General features: G+C 47.0%; 1 protein-coding gene across 1 annotated transcript; it reads left to right on the top strand.

The window, feature by feature from the left end:
* Positions 1-268: 268 nt before the first annotated feature.
* Positions 269-20267, top strand: RTRAF (RNA transcription, translation and transport factor). Its single transcript, XM_038756187.1, has 8 exons — positions 269-370; positions 5526-5650; positions 8732-8831; positions 14474-14560; positions 17384-17472; positions 18832-18900; positions 19709-19757; positions 19991-20267. Exons 1-8 carry the CDS (start codon positions 310-312, stop codon positions 20143-20145), a joined length of 735 nt encoding a protein of 244 aa, XP_038612115.1. The 5' UTR covers positions 269-309; the 3' UTR covers positions 20146-20267.
* Positions 20268-20269: the final 2 nt, after the last annotated feature.

Genomic DNA, 20269 nt, shown 5'->3' with positions numbered 1-20269 from the left:
TAGATAGATAGATAGATAGATAGATAAATAGATATGCACGTTCCTCGTGCGAGGATGGGGCTGGCTAAGGCCGCCCGCCCCCCCCCCCCCCCGTGCGCTCTGTCCACCTGCGCGGGGACCAATAAAGTTTGTTGACGGCGCGAGGCGCCCCTCCCGCCCCGCCCCCCGCCCGGGCCGCCCGGGGATTGGTGGGGGCGCTCCCCCGCCCGCGCCGCGATTGGCCCTCGCCGCCGTCGCTCAGGGCTCTCGCCGGAAGTGGCCGCTGCTTCCGGTGGCCGGGCCCGTCGCCTCAGCGCGGCCGCCGGGACCATGTTCCGCCGCAAGCTGACGGCCCTCGACTACCACAACCCCGCCGGCTTCAACTGGAAAGGTGAGGAGGGAGGGAGCGAGGGAACCCCCTGACCGACCCCCGACCCGACACGACCCGCCATCCCTCTCTGCCGGCTCCCTCCGGTCGGCAGTCAGTCAGTCGTATTCATTCACTCAATCATTCATTCAATCCTATTCATTTACTCATTCATTCATTCAGTCGCATTCATTCATTCAGTCGCATTCATTCATTCAATCGCATTTATTTATCTATTCATTCATTCAGTCGTATTTGTTTACTCATTCATTCAATCGTGTTTATTTACTCATTCATTCATTCAATCGTATTTACTCATTCATTCAGTCGTATTTATTCATTCATTCATTCAATCGTATTTTTTCCTCATTCATTCAATCGTATTTACTGGTTCATTCATTCAATCGCATTTTTCTTTCATTCATTCATTCAGTCGTATTTATTTACTCATTCATTCAATCGTATTTACTCATTCACTCAATCGCATTTTTCTTTCATTCATTCAATCGTATTTATTTACTCATTCGTTCAGTCGCATTTTTTCATTCATTCGTTCAATCGTATTTATTTACTCATTCATTCATTCAGTCGTATTTCTTCATTCATTCAGTCGTATTTGTTCATTCATTAATCGTATTTGTTTACTCATTCTATCGTATTTATTTATTCATTCATTCAATCGTATTTATTCATTCATTCAATCGCATTTGTTTACTCATTCAATCGCATTTCTTCATTCGGTCGTATTTGTTCATTCATTAATCGTATTTATTTACTCATTCAATCGTATTTATTTATTCATTCATTCAATCGTATTTGCTCATTCAATCGCATTTTGAATCGCTCATTCAATCATATGTACTCATTCATTCATTCAATCATACTTATTTATTCAATCGTATTTATTCATTCAATCATTCAATCGTATTTCATTCATTCAATCGTATTCATTAATTCGTTCAATCATATTTATTCATTCAATCATATTTATTCACTCAATCGTACTTATTCACTTATTCAATCGTATTTATTCATTCATTCAATCATATTTAGTCATTCGTTCAATCGTATTCATTCATTCGTATTTATTCATTCATTCGTTCAATCATATTTATTCATTCCTTCAATCGTATTACTCATTCATTCAATCGTACTTATTTACACAATCACTCATTCGATCGTATTTACTCATTCATTCATTCAATCGTACTCATTCATTAATTCAATCGTATTGATTCACTCATTTATTCAATCATATTCATTCAATTGTATTCATTCCCCCTTCTAGACTGTGAGCCCACTGTTGGGTAGGGACCGTCTCTATATGTTGCCAACCTGCACTTCCCAAGCGCTTAGTATATTGCTGTGCATACAGTAAGCGCTCAATAAATACGATTGAACGAATGAATTGAATGAATTCACTCATTCATTCTTTCAATCGTATCCATTCATTCAGTCGTATCTGTTGAGCACTTACTGTGTGCAGAGCCCTGGACTAAGCACTTGGGAAGTCCAACAGCTAGAGACGGTCCCTCCCCAGCAGTGACAATAACGGCATTTGTTAAGTGCTTACTATGTGCGAAGCACTGTTCTAAGCGCTGGGGGGATACGAGGTGATCAGGTTGTCCCACGTGGGGCTCACAGTCTTCATCCCCGTTTTCCAGATGAGGGAACTGAGGCCCAGAGAAGTGAAGTGCCTTGCCCAAGGTCACACAGCTGACAAGTGGCGGGGCCGGGATTCGAACCCGTGACCTCTGGCTCCAAAGCCCGGGCTCTTGCCACTGAGCCACGCTGATTCTCTAATGGGCTCACAGGCTAGAAGGGGGAGACAGACCACAAAACCGAACAAGTAGACAGGTGTCAATACCATCAGAATAAATAGAATTATAGCTATATACGCATCATTAATAAAACAAATAGAGTAATATATATGGACAAATATACACAAGTGCTGTAGGGAGGGGATAAGGGAGGGGGGTCCCAACTGGGACTCCCAGTATTTATTGGGCGCTGACTGTGCAAAGTACTGGACTAAGCGCTTGGAGAGTACGATTCGGCAACAGAGACAATCCCCACCCAACAATGGGCTCAAAGTCTTGTGTGTATATTTGAGAATATGGGTGTACATGAATGTGACTACATACTATACGCTGTATATAATATAATATAATTGTTATTATAATAATAATAATGATGGCATTTGTTAAGCGCTTACTGTGTGCCAAGCACTGTCTTAACAGGGGAGATACATGGTCATCGGGTTGTCCCCACGTGGGGCTCACAGGTTTCATCCCCATTTTACAGAGGAGGGAACTGAGGCCCAGAGAAGTGAAGGGGCTTGCCCAAAGTCACCCAGCTGACAAGTGGCGGAGCCGGGATTAGAACCCAAGACCTCCGACTCGCGAGTCCAGGCCCTTTCCACTGAGCACACTGCTTTTCTATATGCATATATGTGTAGGTGTATATTTGAGAATATGGGTGCACGTGTTTGTGAATATATGAGTGACTATGCTATATATGTGTGTAAATATGTGAATATGTGTGTGTGATTACTCATTCATTCATTCAGTCGTATTTATTGAGCGCTTACTGAGTGCAGAGCACTGTACTAAGCGCTTGGGAAGTACAAGTTGGCAACATATACAGACGGTCCCTACCCAACAGCGGGCTCACAGTCTAGAATGGGGAGACAGTCAACAAAACAAAACATATTAGCAAAATAAAATAAATACTAGAATAAATATGTACAAATAAAATAGAGTAATGAATACATACAAACATACATACGTATACATACTGAGAGCTCACCTACTCCAGGAGGCCTTCCCAGACTGAGCCCCTTCCTTCCTCTCCCCCTCGCCCCCCTCTCCATCCCCCCCATCTTACCTCCTTCCCTTCCCCACAGCACCTGTATATATGTATATATGTTTGTACATATTTGTTACTCTATTTATTTATTTTACTTGTACATATCTATTCTATTTGTTTTATTTTGTTAGTATGTTTGGTTTTGTTCTCTGTCTCCCCCTTTTAGACTGTGAGCCCACTGTTGGGGAGGGACTGTCTCTATGTGTTGCCAATTTGTACTTCCCAAGCGCTTAGTCCAGTGCTCTGCACACAGTAAGCGCTCAATAAATACGATTGATGGTGATGATATACAGGTGCTGTGGGGAGGGGAAGGAGGTAAGGCAGGGGGGATGGGAAGGGGGAGGAGGGGGAGAGGAAGGAGGGGGCTCAGTGTGGGAAGGCCTCCTGGAGGAGGTGAGCTCTCAGTAGGGCCTTGAAGGGAGGAAGAGAGCTAGCTTGGCGGATGGGCAGAGGGAGGCCATTCCAGGCCCGGGGGAGGACGTGGGCCGGGGGTCGACGGCGGGACAGGCGAGAACGAGGCCTAACGGTGAGGAGATTAGCGGCGGAGGAGCGGGGGGTGCGGGCTAGGCTGGAGAAGGACAGAAGGGAGGTGAGGTAGGAGGGGGCCAGGGGATGGATGGACAGCCTGGAAGCCCAGGGTGTGGAGTTTCTGCCTGATGCGTAGGTTGATTGGTAGCTACTGGAGATTTTTGAGGAGGGGAGTAATATGCCCAGAGCGTTTCTGGACAAAGATAATCCGGGCAGCAGCATGAAGTATGGATTGAAGTGGAGAGAGACACGAGGATGGGAGATCAGAGAGAAGGCTGGTGCAGTAGTCCAGACGGGATAGGATGAGAGCTTGAATGAACAGGGTAGCGGTATGGATGGAGAGGAAAGGGCGGATCTTGGCAATATTGCGGAGCTGAGACTGGCAGGTTTTGGTGACGGCTTGGATGTGAGGGGTGAATGAGAGAGCGGAGTTGAGGATGACACCAAGGTTGCGGGCTTGTGAGACGGGAAGGATGGTAGTGCCGTCAACAGAGATGGGAAAGTCAGGGAGAGGACAAGGTTTGGGAGGGAAGACAAGGAGTTCAGTCTTCGACATGTTGAGCTTTAGATGGCGGGCGGACATCCAGATGGAGATGTCCTGAAGGCAGGAGGAGATGCGAGGCTGGAGAGAGGGGGAGAGAGCAGGGGCAGAGATGGAGATCTGGGTGTCATCAGCGTACAGATGATAGTTGAAGCCGTGGGAGCGAATGAGGTCACCAAGGGATTGCGTGTAGTACAGTAAGCACAACGTAAGCACTTAACAAATACCACAATTATATGTGTGTATGTGAATGTGTGTGTGTGTGTATATGTGTAGGTTGGAGATTTGCTAGAACATCTGCAAAAAACTACCTTGAAAAGGACTAGTTTACAAATGGGAACAGAATCCTAGGATCAGAAAAACCTTAGGGTCCCTGACCAGATGGCCCAGGAAGGCAGAGACAGGAGAGTTTTCCTTGTGGGGATGTTTTCTCTAACTTCACTTTGTGCACATGTCTAGTCCTAAGCTAATATGGGTACCATTAAAAATACATGCATGGGTGCTTTTAAGCTTGACTTTTCAAACCATTCCTCATATCAGACTTTTCGTTCCAGACTTTGGCAGGTCATAAAATAAGATTGGAAAAGCCATATAGCCCTTTTAGAGCCATATGCAAAAATAATTACAATATTAAGTGATTACTAGGTGCCAAGCACTGTGCTGTAAGTGCTGGGGTAGATACAGGAGAATCAGATTGGACACAATCCCTGTCGTACATGAGACTCACTTTCTTCATTCCTTCAATTTTATTTTTTGAGCGCTTACTGTGTGCAAAGCACTGTACTGAGCGCTTGAGCATTGTACTAAGAGATTGCCTCCTGTAAATGTTAGTCGTAAAAGTTTCTGCATTCTCCAGACTTGTGAATGGAACCACTGATGCTTTCTGTACTCAACCATTTTTTTATTTGGGAAGATGTCAGTTTTAGAATCGCTCAATAAATGCCATTGATTTTACCATTCTCTCTGGTAAAATGTGTAGTTCTTACAAAGAACAGTTGTTAATCCATTTAGTTTAAGTATGATTAAAATGCCTTCTCAGGAACCTTGATTAGAGCCTGTATGCATTAGCAAAACTTCAGCTGAACCAAATTTGATCAAATGGAAACACTGTTAGAAATAGCGATTTTTCCTAGCTGCTACCTCCGCAGTAAACCGTAGCGTGAGTATTAAATGATACGTTGTGCTTTCCCTATTGCTCCTATTTGAAATGATCCGTTTTTTGTTTGTTTTTTTCTGCTGTAGATGAAACAGAATTTAGAAACTTTATTGTTTGGCTTGAAGACCAGAAAATCCGACACTACAAGATCGAAGACCGAGGAAACCTAAGAAACATCCACAACAGCGAATGGCTCAAGTTCTTCGAAAAGGTAACGGATCGTCCAGGATCCCGTGGAACTTGGCTCACCAAAGAACGGGCCCGGCCCAGATCCAAAGTCCTCGAAGTCAGGGGACGTGTCTTGCGTCTCTGCCGGACTTTCCCTAGGGCAGCCTGGATTGTGCTGCTAAGGCTGAGAAACGTCTCATTCGATCAGGGAAGGACGTGAAGGGGTAGAGAGCAGGGTCTAGTAAGGACTGAAATGGTGGTTGGTTTTTTTTACATCTGTACCTTTAAATTCTTCCAAGTGAGAATTTGAAAATAATAATTACGATGGCATTTATTACGTGCAAAGCACTGTTCTAAGCGCTGGGGAGGTTACAAGGTGATCAGGTTGTCATCATCATCATCATCAATCGTATTTATTGAGCACTTACTATGTGCAGAGCACTGTACTAAGCGCTTGGGTAGTACAAATTGGCAACATATAGAGACAGTCCCTACCCAACAGTGGGCTCACAGTCTAAAAGGGGGAGACAGAGAACAAAACCAAACATACGAACAAAGTAAAATAAATAGAATAGATATGTACAAGTAAAATAAATAAATAAATAGAGTAATAAATATGTACAAACATATATACACATATACAGGTGCTGTGGGGAAGGGAAGGAGGTAAGATGGGGGGAGGGAGAGGGGGACGAGGGGGAGAGGAAGGAAGGGGCTCACGGGCTCACAGTCTTAATCCCCTTTTTACAGATGAGGTCACTGAGGCACAGAGAAGTTAAGTGACTCGCCCAAAGTCACATAGCTGACAAGTGGCGGAGCTGGGATTTGAACCCATGACTTCTGACTCCAAAACCCATGCTCTTTCCACTGAGCCACGCTGCTGCTCTATAATTAACATGGCAGTTTATTTCTGTCCCTGACCCCAAGGTCGACCCTGGCTGGAAAGGATGTCATTTCTCCTTGCTGATTTTTCTTTAGTAGCTGGGAATAAAAGTATTTCCTCCTAGGGACGCTGTAAAGCAAACTCAGTATTCCAGAGGTGGGGTGCCAGAGTTTCTACTCCTTCTACAGCTGGTTGAAATAAACATGATTGGTTAGACTAGATTTAGTGTTATGCAATTATCATATAATAATAATGGTATTTAAGTGCTTACCATGTGTGAAGCACTATTCTAAGTGCTGTGGGGGGGGGGGGGATACAAGGTGATCAGGTTGTCCCACGGAGGGGCTCACAGTCGTATCCCCATTTTACAGATGAAGTAACTGAGGCCCAGAGAAGTTGTGACTTGCCCAAAGTCACACAGCTGACGAGTGGCAGAGCTGGGATTTGAATCCATGACCTCTGACTCCAAAGCCCGGGCTCTTTCCATTGAGCCACACTGCCTCTTGTAAATGTTAGCTCTTAAATACTGTGTTTCAAGCACTTGCTAAGTTCTGGGTCATCATCATCAGTCGTATTTATTGAGCGCTTACTGTGTGCAGAGCACTGTACTAAGCGCTTGGGAAGTACAAGTTGGCAACACATAGAGACAGTCCCTACCCAACAGTGGGCTCACAGTCTAAAAGGGGGAGACAGAGAACAAAACCAAACATACTGACAAAATAAAATAAATAGAATAGATATGTACAAGTAAAATAAATAAATAAATAGAGTAACAAATATGTACAAACATATATACAGGTGCTGTGGGGAAGGGAAAGAGGTAAGATGAGGGGGATGAGGGGGAGAGGAAGGAAGGGGCTCAGTCTGGGAAGGCCTCCTGGAGTAGGTGAGCTCTCAGTAGGGTAGACACAGGATGAACAGGTCAGAGATGGTACCTGCCCCCATGTGGGGCTCTCAGTGTGGAGTTAGAGTGGGTATCTTATCCCCATTTTACAGATGAGGAAACTGAGGCCCAGAGATCTTACTAGTCCAGAGGGGCCCAGAGCAAAGGTGGGATTAGAACCCAGGTCACTTCTCCTGTGGCTACAAACCTGATTTAAACGGTCAGTGTGGGTCCAGAGTCCTTTCTTCCCAGGGTTTGTCACTGCTTGGGGCTCTCTTGGGTTCTCCAGCTGTCAGGTTATGGCAGAACATGAGCCCGTCTTGACTGCCGACCTCCTTGTGTCTGTTCGGGGCCGCCCCCCTTTCTTCCCCACAGTCTTGGGCATAGGGACAATGTTGCTACAGAACAGTTCAATCTAATTGCTTCTCTCCAGCACAGCGCCCTGTATGCTTCATTTATTAATCTGTTCTTCAGCTAGTTGCTGCCCTCATCTGAGCAGTCTTATCCCTTTTTTTAATCATCTGTGTCTCGATTAAAGTGACCTTGCAGGTGGTGACACCCGGGGATGTTTGCCCTTGCAAATCCAGAGAGAGACTAATTAGGAGCCCAGCGGGGATCGTCATGTCCTTGAAGCCAGGAGTGTTACGAAGTAGTAGCGCAGCGAGGGTGGCGGGGGGGGAGGGTTAGGTAAGCGGCCGCTGTGAGGCAGTCGGTTCTCTCGCTCCTGATTTATTTTACTTGTACATATCTATTCTATTTATTTTATTTTGTTAGTATGTTTGGTTTTGTTCTCTGTCTCCCCCCTTTTAGACTGTGAGCCCACTGTTGGGTAGGGACTGTCTCTAGATGTTGCCAATTTGTACTTCCCAAGCGCTTAGTCCAGTGCTCTGCACATAGTAAGCACTCAATAAATACGATTGATGATGATGATACGGATCGTGCCAGGCTTCAGCGGGTGGGACGTGTGAGCCGGTCAGGACTCAGAGCCTGTCCCTCTTAGGAGGAGTTAGCAAACACGAAACTTGGTAGAGAGCAAGTGAGAGAAGACGCCAAGTGAGCTTAAACAGCCCGTAGGGCCGAGGGAGGGAGATGGGAGAACCGGTGATTCTGTTGGCCTGGTGAACTAAGTTGGAGTTCTGGGGAGACTAGCCTTCTGCACATTTAGTGGTGGGACAATGCTAACGTGGATGAGGTTGGGGAGACCCCAGCGTGCTCCTTGGGCCCACGTGGCACCATTTGTTCCTGGGCCCCAGGGGTCCATAAAATGAACGCGTTAGGTTGGAAGGAGCGGACTGAGGCTAGCTCGTGAGCACGGGCTTCCGGCTCGCTCTTACAAACGTTCTCGGTTCCTTTCGTAGTACCTCAAAGATGTCAGCTGCCCTTTCAAAACACAAGAACGGCAAGAAACGATCGACTGGCTGCTGGGCTTAGCTGTGCGGCTTGAATATGGAGACAACGGTAAGGTACCCCCGGCCCACGTCATCCCCCGGGCCTGGAATGCCCTCCCTCTGCCCATCCGCCAAGCTAGCTCTCTTCCTCCCTTCAAGGCTCTGCTGAGAGCTCACCTCCTCCAGGAGGCCTTCCCAGGCTGAGCCCCTTCCTTCCTCTCCCCCTCGTCCCCCTCTCCATCCCCCCATCTTACCTCCTTCCCTTCCCCACACCACCTGTATATATGTATATATGGTTGTACATATTTATTACTCTATTTATTTTACTTGTACATATCCATCCTATTTATTTTATTTTGTTAGTATGTTTGGTTTTGTTCTCTGTCTCCCCCTTTTAGACTGTGAGCCCACTGTTGGGTAAGGACTGTCTCTATGTGTTGCCAATTTGTACTTCCCAAGCGCTTAGTACAGTGCTCTGCACATAGTAAGCGCTCAATAAATATGATTGATGATGATGATGATTGCTTTCAATTCCCTCCAGCTTATGGGCTTGGCACCAACTTTTAGCGCGGCCTTACTGGTCGCTGATCATTCGGATCCGATGTGATGGCGTTATTCATTCAGTTGTATTTATTGAGCGCTTACCGTGTGCAGAGCACTGTACTAAGCGCTTGGGGGAGGACAGTATAACAGAATAAACAGACACATTCCCTGCCCGCAACGAGACTACTCTCACTTTGGCTTGAAAGAATTGGTGAGGCTCCTGGAGGCATTTAGTCCTCTGATAAGCACTGGTACCGATAAGCAAGGCTGTCCAACGTCAGAAAAGGGTAGAATGGTTGAGACTCGGCTTTCTCAGTCCCCTGGCTTTTTTGTTTGTTTGTTTAATGTTATTTAAGTGCTAACTCCGTGCCAGATACTGTATTAAGTGCTGGAGTAGATAAAAGATCATCAGGTTGGAAACAGTCCCTGTCCCACATAGGGCTCACAGACTTAATCCCCATTTTGCAGATGAGAGAACTGAAGCCCAGAGAAGTGAAGTGACTTGTCCAAGGTCCCACAGCAGACAGTGGCAGAGCAGAGATTAGACCCTAGGTCCTTCCGACTCCTAGGCCCGGGATCTATCCATTAGACCACGCTGTTTCTCAGACCGTACGCTTAGCCATCGCCAAAAGCTTGGTCTGTGTTCGTCACTGGTCTTGTAGCTGGACATCTTAATCAACCAAAGGTCCGTCTTTCCCAAATTAGAAAGATTAGGACACTCAACACCGGTATTCTTGCAAAACAAAATTGAATATGGGAATGAACTCCATAGAAGGCAAAGGAAGAGGGACCACTGTGGTCACGATGAGATGTGTAGGAAGGAGACAAGGAACCCAATCACGGTTTGGTATAAAACCAGTCCTTTTCCTCGAACAGACTCTTAGACCATAATGAGAAGTGAACAACTTCTGTGGATGTTTTGGGAATGAGCTTCAAAAATAACAATAATAATTGTGATATTTGCTAAAGTCTTACCGTGTGCCAGGCACTGTACTAAGGGCTAGGGTAGATACAAGCAAATTGTGTTGGACGCAGTGCCCGTCTCACAAGGATCTCACTGTCTTAATCGCTGTTTTACAACATGAGGGAACTGAGGCACAGTGAAGTGACTTGCCCGAGGTCACACAGCAGACAAGTGGTGGGGCTGGGATTAGAACCCACGACCTTCTGACTCCTAGGCCTGGGCTCTATCCACTAGGCCACGCTGCTTAATGCTCTGCCTTTTCTGGCTCTATGTTTTTCTCTTGCAGTTTATCAATCAATCAATTGTATTTATTGAGCGCTTACTGTGTGCAAAGCACTGTACTAAGCACTTGGGAAGTACAAGTTGGCAACATAGACAGTCCCTACCCAACAGTGGGCTCACAGTCTAAAAGGGGGAGACAGAGAACAAAACCAAACATACTAACAAAATAAAATAAATAGAATAGATATGTACAAGTAAAATAAATAAATAGAGTAATAAGTATGTACAAACATATATACATATATATATAGGTGCTGTGGGGAAGGGAAGGAGGTAAGATGGGATGGAGAGGGGGACGAGGGGGAGAAGAAGGAAGGGGCTCAGTCTGGGAAGGCCTCCTGGAGGAGGTGAGCTCTCAGTAGGGGCTTGAAGGGAGGAAGAGAGCGAGCTTGGCGGGTGGGCAGAGGGAGGGCATTCCAGGCCCGGGGGAATATTATATTATTATATTTATATAATATATAAATATAGTTTATATTATTATAATCATGATATTGAGTGTTTTCTTTCTGCTGCACACTCCAGCACAGTCTCAATCCCTCCCGGCGCTCAAGTGGAGTGGGGAGATTAGGTATTGTAGCCTTTCTGTGCCTCAAGTGCCTCATCCGTAAAATGTAGCTAAGTGCTTTGTCCCTCTTTGTGCCTCTGCCAAGCACTGCAACTGACGTGATTAACGTGTATCTACCCTGGCACTTAGAATAGTGCCTGACTCATAATGAGCCCTTAATGAATACATTATTATTATTATTATCATCACTATAATCAGTAGTAGTAGTAGTAGTATCAGTCAGCCATCTAGTCACGACTAGGACTAGAACCTGGGTCTCTTGGCTCCCGGGCCTAGACTCCTTCCACTCCGTTTCTACCAGGCATGACTCCCCCAGACCTGTCTCTGGTTAAATTTGCGGCTGAGATTTAATGACCCCGGCATTACCAGAAGCCGCCTTTACCTCTGTCTGTAGATCAGTTCCAGTAACCACCACCTATTTCCCAGGACTCTTCTCATGCCCTGCCCTCTCCCTTAAATGAGAACGTAGTAAAAAGTTTCCCATTGGAAGAAGGGTATACTGCTTTAAAATCGCTCCCAATCCTTATCGACCCCAGCTACAAGATCAGGAAGGGGCAGGTCCGTGCCTCGGAGAGGTTCAGATCTCATTCCTCACCCAACAGATCTCATTCCTCACCCTCCGTCCTATATCCAACCGTCAGCCGGAATCTGTTTCTAAGGGAAAGGGGATCCCTCGATCAAGGGAAAGTCCTCTAAATTTAAGTCCTCAAACTCTATGCTGGACCAGTCTGCTCTGGTTGCATCCCGCACGATCAGTCATCTTCCCATCTGGCAGTGGTGGCTGAGGCGACCAGGGCCCACACATGTGAAGAAAGAGGATTGTGAGCAAGAAACCAAGAAAGGGTTCCTACGATTAAATATGGAAGTTGAGGGTACACTGAAAAGGAACCCCCACTTTCATTCATTCATTTATTGAGCACTTACTGTGTACAGAGCACTGTACTAAACGCTTGGGAAGTACAAGCTGGCAACATGTAGAGACAGTCCCTACCCAACAACGGGCTCACAGTCTGGAAGGGGGAGACAGACAACAAAACAAAACATGTGGTCAGGTGTCAAGTCATCAGAATAAATAGAAGTAGAGCTAGATGCACACTCGGTATAGTGCCACTCCGCCCAATCAGTGGTATGTATTGAGCACCTGCTATGCGCAGAGCGCTGTACTGAGCACTTGAGAAAGTACAATATAATCAAGTTGGTCTGTTTTCCTTCCTCTCCCCCCTCGTCCCCCTCTCCATCCCCCCCATCTTACCTCCTTCCCTTCCCCACACCACCTGTGTATATGTATATATGTTTGTACGTATTTGTTTTACTCTATTTTATTTGTGCATATCTATTCTATTTATTTTATTTTGTTAGTATGTTTGGTTTTGTTCTCTGTCTCCCCCTTTTAGACTGTGAGCCCACTGTTGGGTAGGGACTGTCTCTATATGTTGCCAATTTGTACTTCCCAAGCGCTTAGTACAGTGCTCTGCACATAGTAAGCGCTCAATAAATACGATTGATGATGATGATGATGAATTGGAATGGGGTTATAATAGTAATTAGATGACTTTGCCAGAAGAAGGAGCTAATGGTCCTTTAGCGTTTACAGCCCGGCCCTCACACTTCACTCCTCCAATGCCAATTTATTCACTGTACCTCCATTTTGTCTATCTCGCTGCCTGTCACCCAAGTCCTGCGTCTGGCCTGGAACACCCTCCCTCTTCACGTCTGACACACCATCATTCTCCCCACCTTCCAAGCCTTATTGAAGGCAAATCAATCAATCAATCAATCGTATTTATTGAGGGCTTGTGTGCAGAGCACTGTACTAAGTGCTTGGGAAGTACAGGTTGGCAACATCTCCTCCAAGAGGCCTTCCCTGACTAAACCCTCATTACCTTTTCTTTCACTCCCTTGTACCCCCCTGATTTGCTCCCTTTATTCACCTCCCTTCCCCTCGGTACTTCTGTCCACATCTGAAATGTATTTATATTCATGTCTGTCTCCCCATCAAGACTATAAGCTTGTCTTGGTCAGGGAATGTGTCAGTTTATTATTATATCGTTCTCTCTCGCCTCTCCCCTCTCCCTTCCCCGTTACTCCCCGGACAAGAGATAGGTTTGGCACCGTACTCCTTGAAAAGGCTGGAAGCTCCATCTTCCAGCACAAACCACACAATGGCTCTTTGGATATTTTCTTTTCTTGGAAGAGGGGAGACTGGCTTCAGGGAGGCCAGATGGCAAACTGGGAAGGGGCAGACCTAGAATCAGTTGGTGCTACTGAGAGTTTGCCGTGCTTGCTGTGTACAGAGTGCTAGGGAGCGTACAGTAGAGTCACTAGGATCCCTGCTATTAAGGAGCTTATAATCAATCAATCAATCAGTGAGATTTATTGAGTGCTTACTGTGTGCAGAGCACTGTAAGCATGGGAGAGGACAACACAGCAGAATTAGCAGACACGTTCCCTGCCTGTAACACGTTCATAGTCTAGAGGAGGAGATGGACATTAAAATGAATAAATCAATAACGTAGTGGGGGTTATTTTTCTACCTTTTTCCCAGCAGATTGTGTGTACCCGTCCAGCCCTGATTGAACGTATATGTTTCTGGGAAAGCCTATCCCCAAAGACTGACCCCATTTCGGGCCGTGGGGAAGTGTAGCCAACCTTGTTCCAAGTCTAGGTGCCGGCAGCGGCTTCTGCGAGCTCCTCTGTGCAGCGGGGCTTAGATAGAGCATGGGCTTGAGAGTCAGAAAGACCTGGGTTCTAATTCCGCCTCCGCCACGTATCTGCTGTGTGACCGTGGGCGGTTAATCTCATCTGAAAAATGAGGATTAGAGGGGGAACCCCATGTGGGACAGGGACTGTGTCCAACCTGATTAACTTGTATGTACTCCAGGGCTTAGAGCAGTGCTTGGCACATAGTTTTATGTATATTTTATAATAATAAAAATGTCTCTGCAAGAACCAGGACAACGCCTAACATACAGTAGAGATTCTTGGGGAGTCGTGAAAAGCAGCATGGCCTGGTGGTGAGAACACAGGCTTGGGAGTCAGAAGGACCTGGGTTCTAATCCTGGCTCTGCCAATTGCTTGCTGGGTGACTTTGGGGAAGTCACTTTTCTGGGCCAATTTTCTCAACTATGAAATGGGGAGACCTATTCTCCCACCGAGTTAGAATGAGAGTCCCGTGCGGGACAGGAACTGTGTCCGACCTAATTAACTTGTATCTGGCCCAGAGCTTACAGCGTTTGACACATAGTAAGCACTTAATAAATACCATAAAAAGACAAGAGCAGGGGCTCAGGTTGGGAACTGTAAATTGGGTTTTCCTGACCACTTGTGATTCCTTACTGGTGTCTCCGGGTTGTCGTAGCTGACAAGTACAAGGATTCGAGCCCGGAGAGCGCCAAGAATGGCGACAACGCTGCCAAGAACGCAGAGCCTCTGATCAACCTGGATGGTAAGTGCGGCCACGATGGTGGTGCTGGTGGGATGGGAGGGCTGGGAGGACTCGCTCCCGCAGCCGTGCTCGATGAGCCTCTTGGCTTCCGAGATCATCATCATCAATTGTATTTATTGAGCGCTTACTATGTGCAGAGCACTGTACTAAGCGCTTGGGAAGTAGAAATTGGCAACACAGAGATCACCTGTGGCTGCCTTCCAACACCTGGTGTACCTTTATCAGTCAGGATTGTCATCCTAGGTTCGTTCATTCAGTCGTATTTATTGAGCGCTTACTGTGTGCGGAGCACTGGACGAAGCATTTGGGAGAGTATCACATAGGGGTGAACAGCCATTCCCTGCCCGTAACGAGCTCACAGTCTAGAGGCTGAGTGGAACTGTGTGAAAGGAGAGCGTTTGGGCTGTTTTTCCAAAGCTGTACTAATAGACCATTTACCGTTGCTGGGAATCCTGGGCTATTCTGAACGCTGTCCTTGGGCCTCCTTGCTGTGCGTACGTTTTTCCACAGTGGGGGAAATGGTGTAGATTGTGAGTTCATCGTGGGCAGGGAATGTGTCTACCGACTCTGTCAGCGTGGTCTAGTGGAAAGAGCCTGGGCCTGGGATCAGAGGACTTGGGTTCTAATCCCGACTGTGCCACATGTCTGCTGTGTGACCTTGGGCAAATCATCCACTTCTCTGTGCCTCTGTAATCTCACCTGTAAAATGGGGATTAAGACTGAGCTCTAGGTGATAGAGGGACCGTCTCCATCCTGATTAGCTTGTTTCTACCCCAGTGCTTGACAGTGCTTGAGAAGCAGCGTGGCTCAGTGGAAAGAGCCCGGGCTTTGGAGTCAGAGGTCATGGGTTCAAATCCCGGCTCCGCCACTTGTTAGCTGTGTGAGTTTGGGCAGGTCACTTCACTTCTCTGGGCCTCAGTTACCTCATCTGTAAAATGGGGATTAAGACTGTGAGCCCCACGTGGGACAACCTGTTCACCTTGTAATCTCCCCAGCGCTTAGAACAGTGCTTTGCACATAGTAAGCGCTTAATAAATGCTATTATTATTATTATTATAATTAATTGTGGTATTTGTTAAGCGCCAGTGCTTAGAACAGTGCTTGACATAATTATTAATTGTGGTATTTGTTAAGCACTTACTATGTGCCAGGCACTGTGCCTATTAAGCACTTTACAAATATCACAATTATTGTTATTATTCCTCTCCCAAGCACTTAGTACAGTGCTCTGCACACAGTAAGCACTCAGTCAATGCCACTGATTGATTTTTATGCCGTAAGGAACCTCTACCATGAGTTGTCTCCCATATTGGCATGTCCAACTTGTCTGGAGAAATTTTCCATCGATCAAAAGTATTTATTGAGCACTTCGTTACTGCATGTAGAGCACTGGAACAAGCACTTGAGAGAGCACAGTAGCATTAGTAGACCGGATCCCTGCCCTCAAGGAGAAGTCGTGGAATACGGTGGCTTTGGGAGGAGAGAACCTTCATGTCAGCAAGGGTAAAGGTAAAGGTGGTTATTATTTTTTTTAATCTAAATTTTTACCCTGTCCATTGAGGTGATGTCAATAATAATAATAATGGCATTTGTTAAGCACTTACTATGTGCAAAGCACTGTTCTAAGTGCTGGGGAGGATACAAGGTGATCAGTTTGTCCCATGTGGGGCTCGCAGTCTTAATCCCCATTTTACAGATGAGGTAACTGAAGCTCAGAGAAGTTAAGTGACTTGCCCAAGGTCACAGCAGACATGTGGCGGAGCCGGAATTCGAACCCATGACCTCTGACTCCAAAGCCCGTGCTCTTTCCACTGAGCCACGCTGCTTCTCTAATGTTCTCATGTTCTTCTAGGAAGAAAAACGTTCCTCATGTACGTTTCTGGGAAAGCCCGTTGAGCCCGTGCCAAACTGAAGTTATCTCCCAGTTTGGGATCAGGAGTCCAGAGTGGCCATCCTGAGAGTCAGTAGTATTTATTGAGCGCTTACGGTGCACAAAGCACTGTACTAAGCACCTCGGAGAATGCAATAGAAAAGTAAGCGGACACATTCCCTGCCCACGACGAGCTGAGTGGAGACAGAGGGCTGTGAGTCTGAGCGGGGCTATCACTGCTTCGTGTTGAGAAAAAAGGCTAAACACAGAACTCCTGTTGGCTTCAGGCTGAATCTGGACTTTTTCTGAAACTTGTTTCTCGTTTTTAAACAGAATGCAAATTTCTAATGCCCCGTGGGCCTCTCCGAACCTTGAAAAGTGAAGTGTTTCATCTCCGTATCAGGCTCTCAGTCCCCAGCTCAGCAGCCCCGTGAGCTTTGAGGGTGGCAGCGATAGAGCATGCCGATTTCAGCCTCTCCGTGCTCGTGTGATGCTCTTGGCTTTGTTCGAGTGAGGCTTTCAGGTCGTTGGCTCATTGCCCGTGCAAGTACTTCGTCAGGGACTGGTTCCTTGGAACCGCTCAACAGTTCCGAACTGAAAATATGTCTTGGTTCTCTGAGGAACTGGGAAAACTCTGGTCCTTGACGGGATCTAGCTATGCTGTGGATTTCTGTTACTAGTGTCGGGGGGATCGTTAATGAACAGAGATGTGTCAGCGAGCCCGAGGCCAACGCCAAACGGCGGAACCAGAATCATGGGAGTCAATCCGTCAGCCGTATTTAGTGAGTGCTTACTGTGTGCAGAGCAGTAATAATAATAATTGTGGTATTTGTAAAGTGCTTACTATGTGCCAGGAAGTGTACAAACCCCCTCCCTGCGGCCCGCTCCCCGAGGGGGCTTTCGGAAACATGCCGATGTTTGAGCGGAGTCTCAGGCTGCCTTTCTTTTTGCAGTCAACAACCCTGACTTTAAGGCCGGCGTGATGGCTTTGGCCAACCTGCTCCAGATCCAGCGCCACGACGATTACCTGGTCATGCTCAAGGTCAGTCTGCTTATCTGGGTCTCTCTCTTTCTAGCTGGGCTGCAGAATGGGGGCGATTGTGGTTCGGGGTTCCCCTGTGCGACCGAGGGAGCGAGATGCATCCCTCTGGGAAAACCGGTCTCATCCGAGTGGCCCTCGGAGCATCGGCGAAGGGCTTTTTGCTTTACTCACCCGAGTGTGGCAAAAGCGGGCCCCGAGCCTCATTGTAGAGCCCCGGAGCAAAGCTGACAGCTTCTGCACTTGGATCTAATTGATGAAGATTCTCCCGCCCACAGGAGGGTGTTCAGACTGAATTCTTTGATATAGCAGCACCCCCCCCAAATGGTTTTCTCCAGAAGTAAGTTGTAAGCTTTTAGTGCCTGCCCCTTGAACATATGCACATCCAAGAACCGATGGGCAGAGAGTCTTTTTGTCAAATCTCACTGTCCCAGGACCAAAACTCCCTCTGCTTTTCGGAAGTGAACCGGCCCCGGGAGAAAGCTTGGTCTCAGTGCATCCCACTGTCAATCAGTCCGTCAGTCACATTCATTGAGCGCTTACTGTGTGCAGAGCACTGAACTAAGTCCTTGAGAGAGGACAATATACCAATAGTCACATTCCCCGCCCACAACACACTTATGGTCTAGAGGGGGAGAGACATTAATACTGAACCTAGTGGTAATTTTCAACCCAAATTAGCTGCCTTTTTAGGGTGTTGTTATTTTTGACCAATCGAGCTCTTTCCCAAACTCTCCTGCAGGCTAGAGAATTCTGTAACGTCGCATGAGGCTTTAATCACATTCTGAGCCCTCGGAGCACCAGACAATGTAGAGGGGGGGAACTGGATGATTGCAGTTGTCGGACTTGGAGCGAGCCCAGTGAGGAAATGGGATCCAGCAGCTGGAATGAATAGGCTTTGTAATGGTCTAATTCTGGCCATTTGGTGTCCTTCGGGTTATTTTTAGGGACATTTCAAACAATGGACGGTCATATGGAGAAAATTTTAGTGAGGTTGTTTGCCCCAAACCAGGACCAGCTATTTGACAGCAGGACAATGAAATGCAATCCTCGATGCCGACTGAGTTTCTGAGCGTAAGGGAGCTGACCTTTTTTACTGGGATGGATGTAGTGCTGCCGTTTCTGTACTTGCAATGTTTACATTTAATCCCACAGTAGGATGGGACCCCCAGGATGTCTTGGGAACCCCAGTTTTGGGGGATGGAGATTAAGGCAAAAGCCACATGGTATATTGGGCTTTGGAACAGAGATGGGGCATCAGAGGCTGATTATCCATCCCCTTGGGCCCTCCTGCACATTAGCAAATACCGTTATTAGTATTATTCTTCTTACCATCTGCATTTGTGTGTGTGTCTTTCCCAGGCAATTCGCATCTTGGTGCAGGAGCGCTTGACACAGGAGGCAGTTTCCAAGGCAAATCAGACCAAGGAGGTATGTCCATAATAATAGCATTTGTAAAGTGCTTTTCTGTTTGCCAAGCACTATAGTAAGCGCAAGAGTAGATACAAGTTCATCAGGTTGGACACAGTCGCTGTCCCACATGGGGCTCACAGTCTAAGTAGGATGGGGTGTCTGATTTAATCTCCATTTGACAGGTGAAGTAACTGAGGCCCAGAGAAGTGGTGACTTGCCCACAGTCACGCAGCAGGTAAGTGACAAAGCCAGGATTAGCAACCCAGGTCCAGGGTCTCCCAGATCTTTGCTTTTCCTACTAGGCCCCACTGCTTAAGATTTGATTTTCACTGTGGATCGTGATTGCTCCTAGCATCAGGCAGCCAATCCTCTGAAACAGTTGGGGGTGATGGGCCTGAATGTGAGCAAATAAGGGCTTCAGTAAGGATTGTTTGTTTCCTTTGTTCGGTGGGGAAGAACCCTTCTGGAGCTTTCTCTGCCTTTTCCCCAAGGGCAGCAGCAGAACATCACCTCAACCTAAGGAAGCTCGAAGCGGGTCTGGTGGTCGTGTCCTCCAGTGGAGAAGCAGCGTTGGCTTAGTGGATCGAACAGCGGCCTAAGCGCCTGAAGGACCTAGGTCCTAATCCCGGCTCAAGTCACTTCACCTCTCTGGGCTCCAGTTACCTTGTCTGTAAAATGGAGACAACAACTGTGAGCCCCATGTGGGACAGGGACTGTGTCCAACCTGATTGACTTGTATCTACTCCAGCGCTAAATGTGTGGCATATAGTAAGTGCTTAACACGTTCCATAATCATTATTCTTCTTATTTTTCTCTTTCTATCCAGGGCTTGCCTGTCGCTTTAGATAAGCACATTTTGGGTTTTGACACAGGAGGTAAGTGGGTTTGCCTTTGCTCGGTGACTCGCACTCTCCCTCATGGATGAGACCAATTACCCAAAGCCGACAGCGCTAGGCGATCTACTGGCCAATTGTGATGCCAATTTGTACTTCCCAAGCGCTTAGTACAGTGCTCTGCACATAGTAAGCGCTCAATAAATACGATTGATTGATTGATTGATTGATTGGCTCCTTCCACGCTCAGGCCTCGTTTCCTCTGCCCCGTCCAGATGCTGTGCTCAACGAGGCGGCCCAGATCCTGCGCCTCCTGCACATCGAGGAGCTCAGGGAGCTGCAGACGAAAATCAACGAGGCCATCGTGGCTGTGCAGGCCATCATCGCCGACCCCAAGACGGACCACAGGCTGGGAAAGGTCGGCAGATGAGGTGCCGAGGCCGGTGGGGAGCGAATCCCCTTTTGGGGTCCGACGGGGGAGGGCCGACTTACCGTTGTTGTCTTTTCTTCTTTCTGCGAATAAAGCTGGGAGAAGTGGACACGGCCTGCTCAGC

The sequence above is a fragment of the Tachyglossus aculeatus genome, chromosome 14 (assembly GCF_015852505.1).
Source record: "Tachyglossus aculeatus isolate mTacAcu1 chromosome 14, mTacAcu1.pri, whole genome shotgun sequence".
Classification (NCBI taxonomy): Eukaryota; Metazoa; Chordata; class Mammalia; order Monotremata; family Tachyglossidae; genus Tachyglossus; species Tachyglossus aculeatus.
The sequence above is the reverse complement of the archived record's forward strand: the minus strand, read 5'-3'. Positions and strand labels throughout refer to the sequence as shown.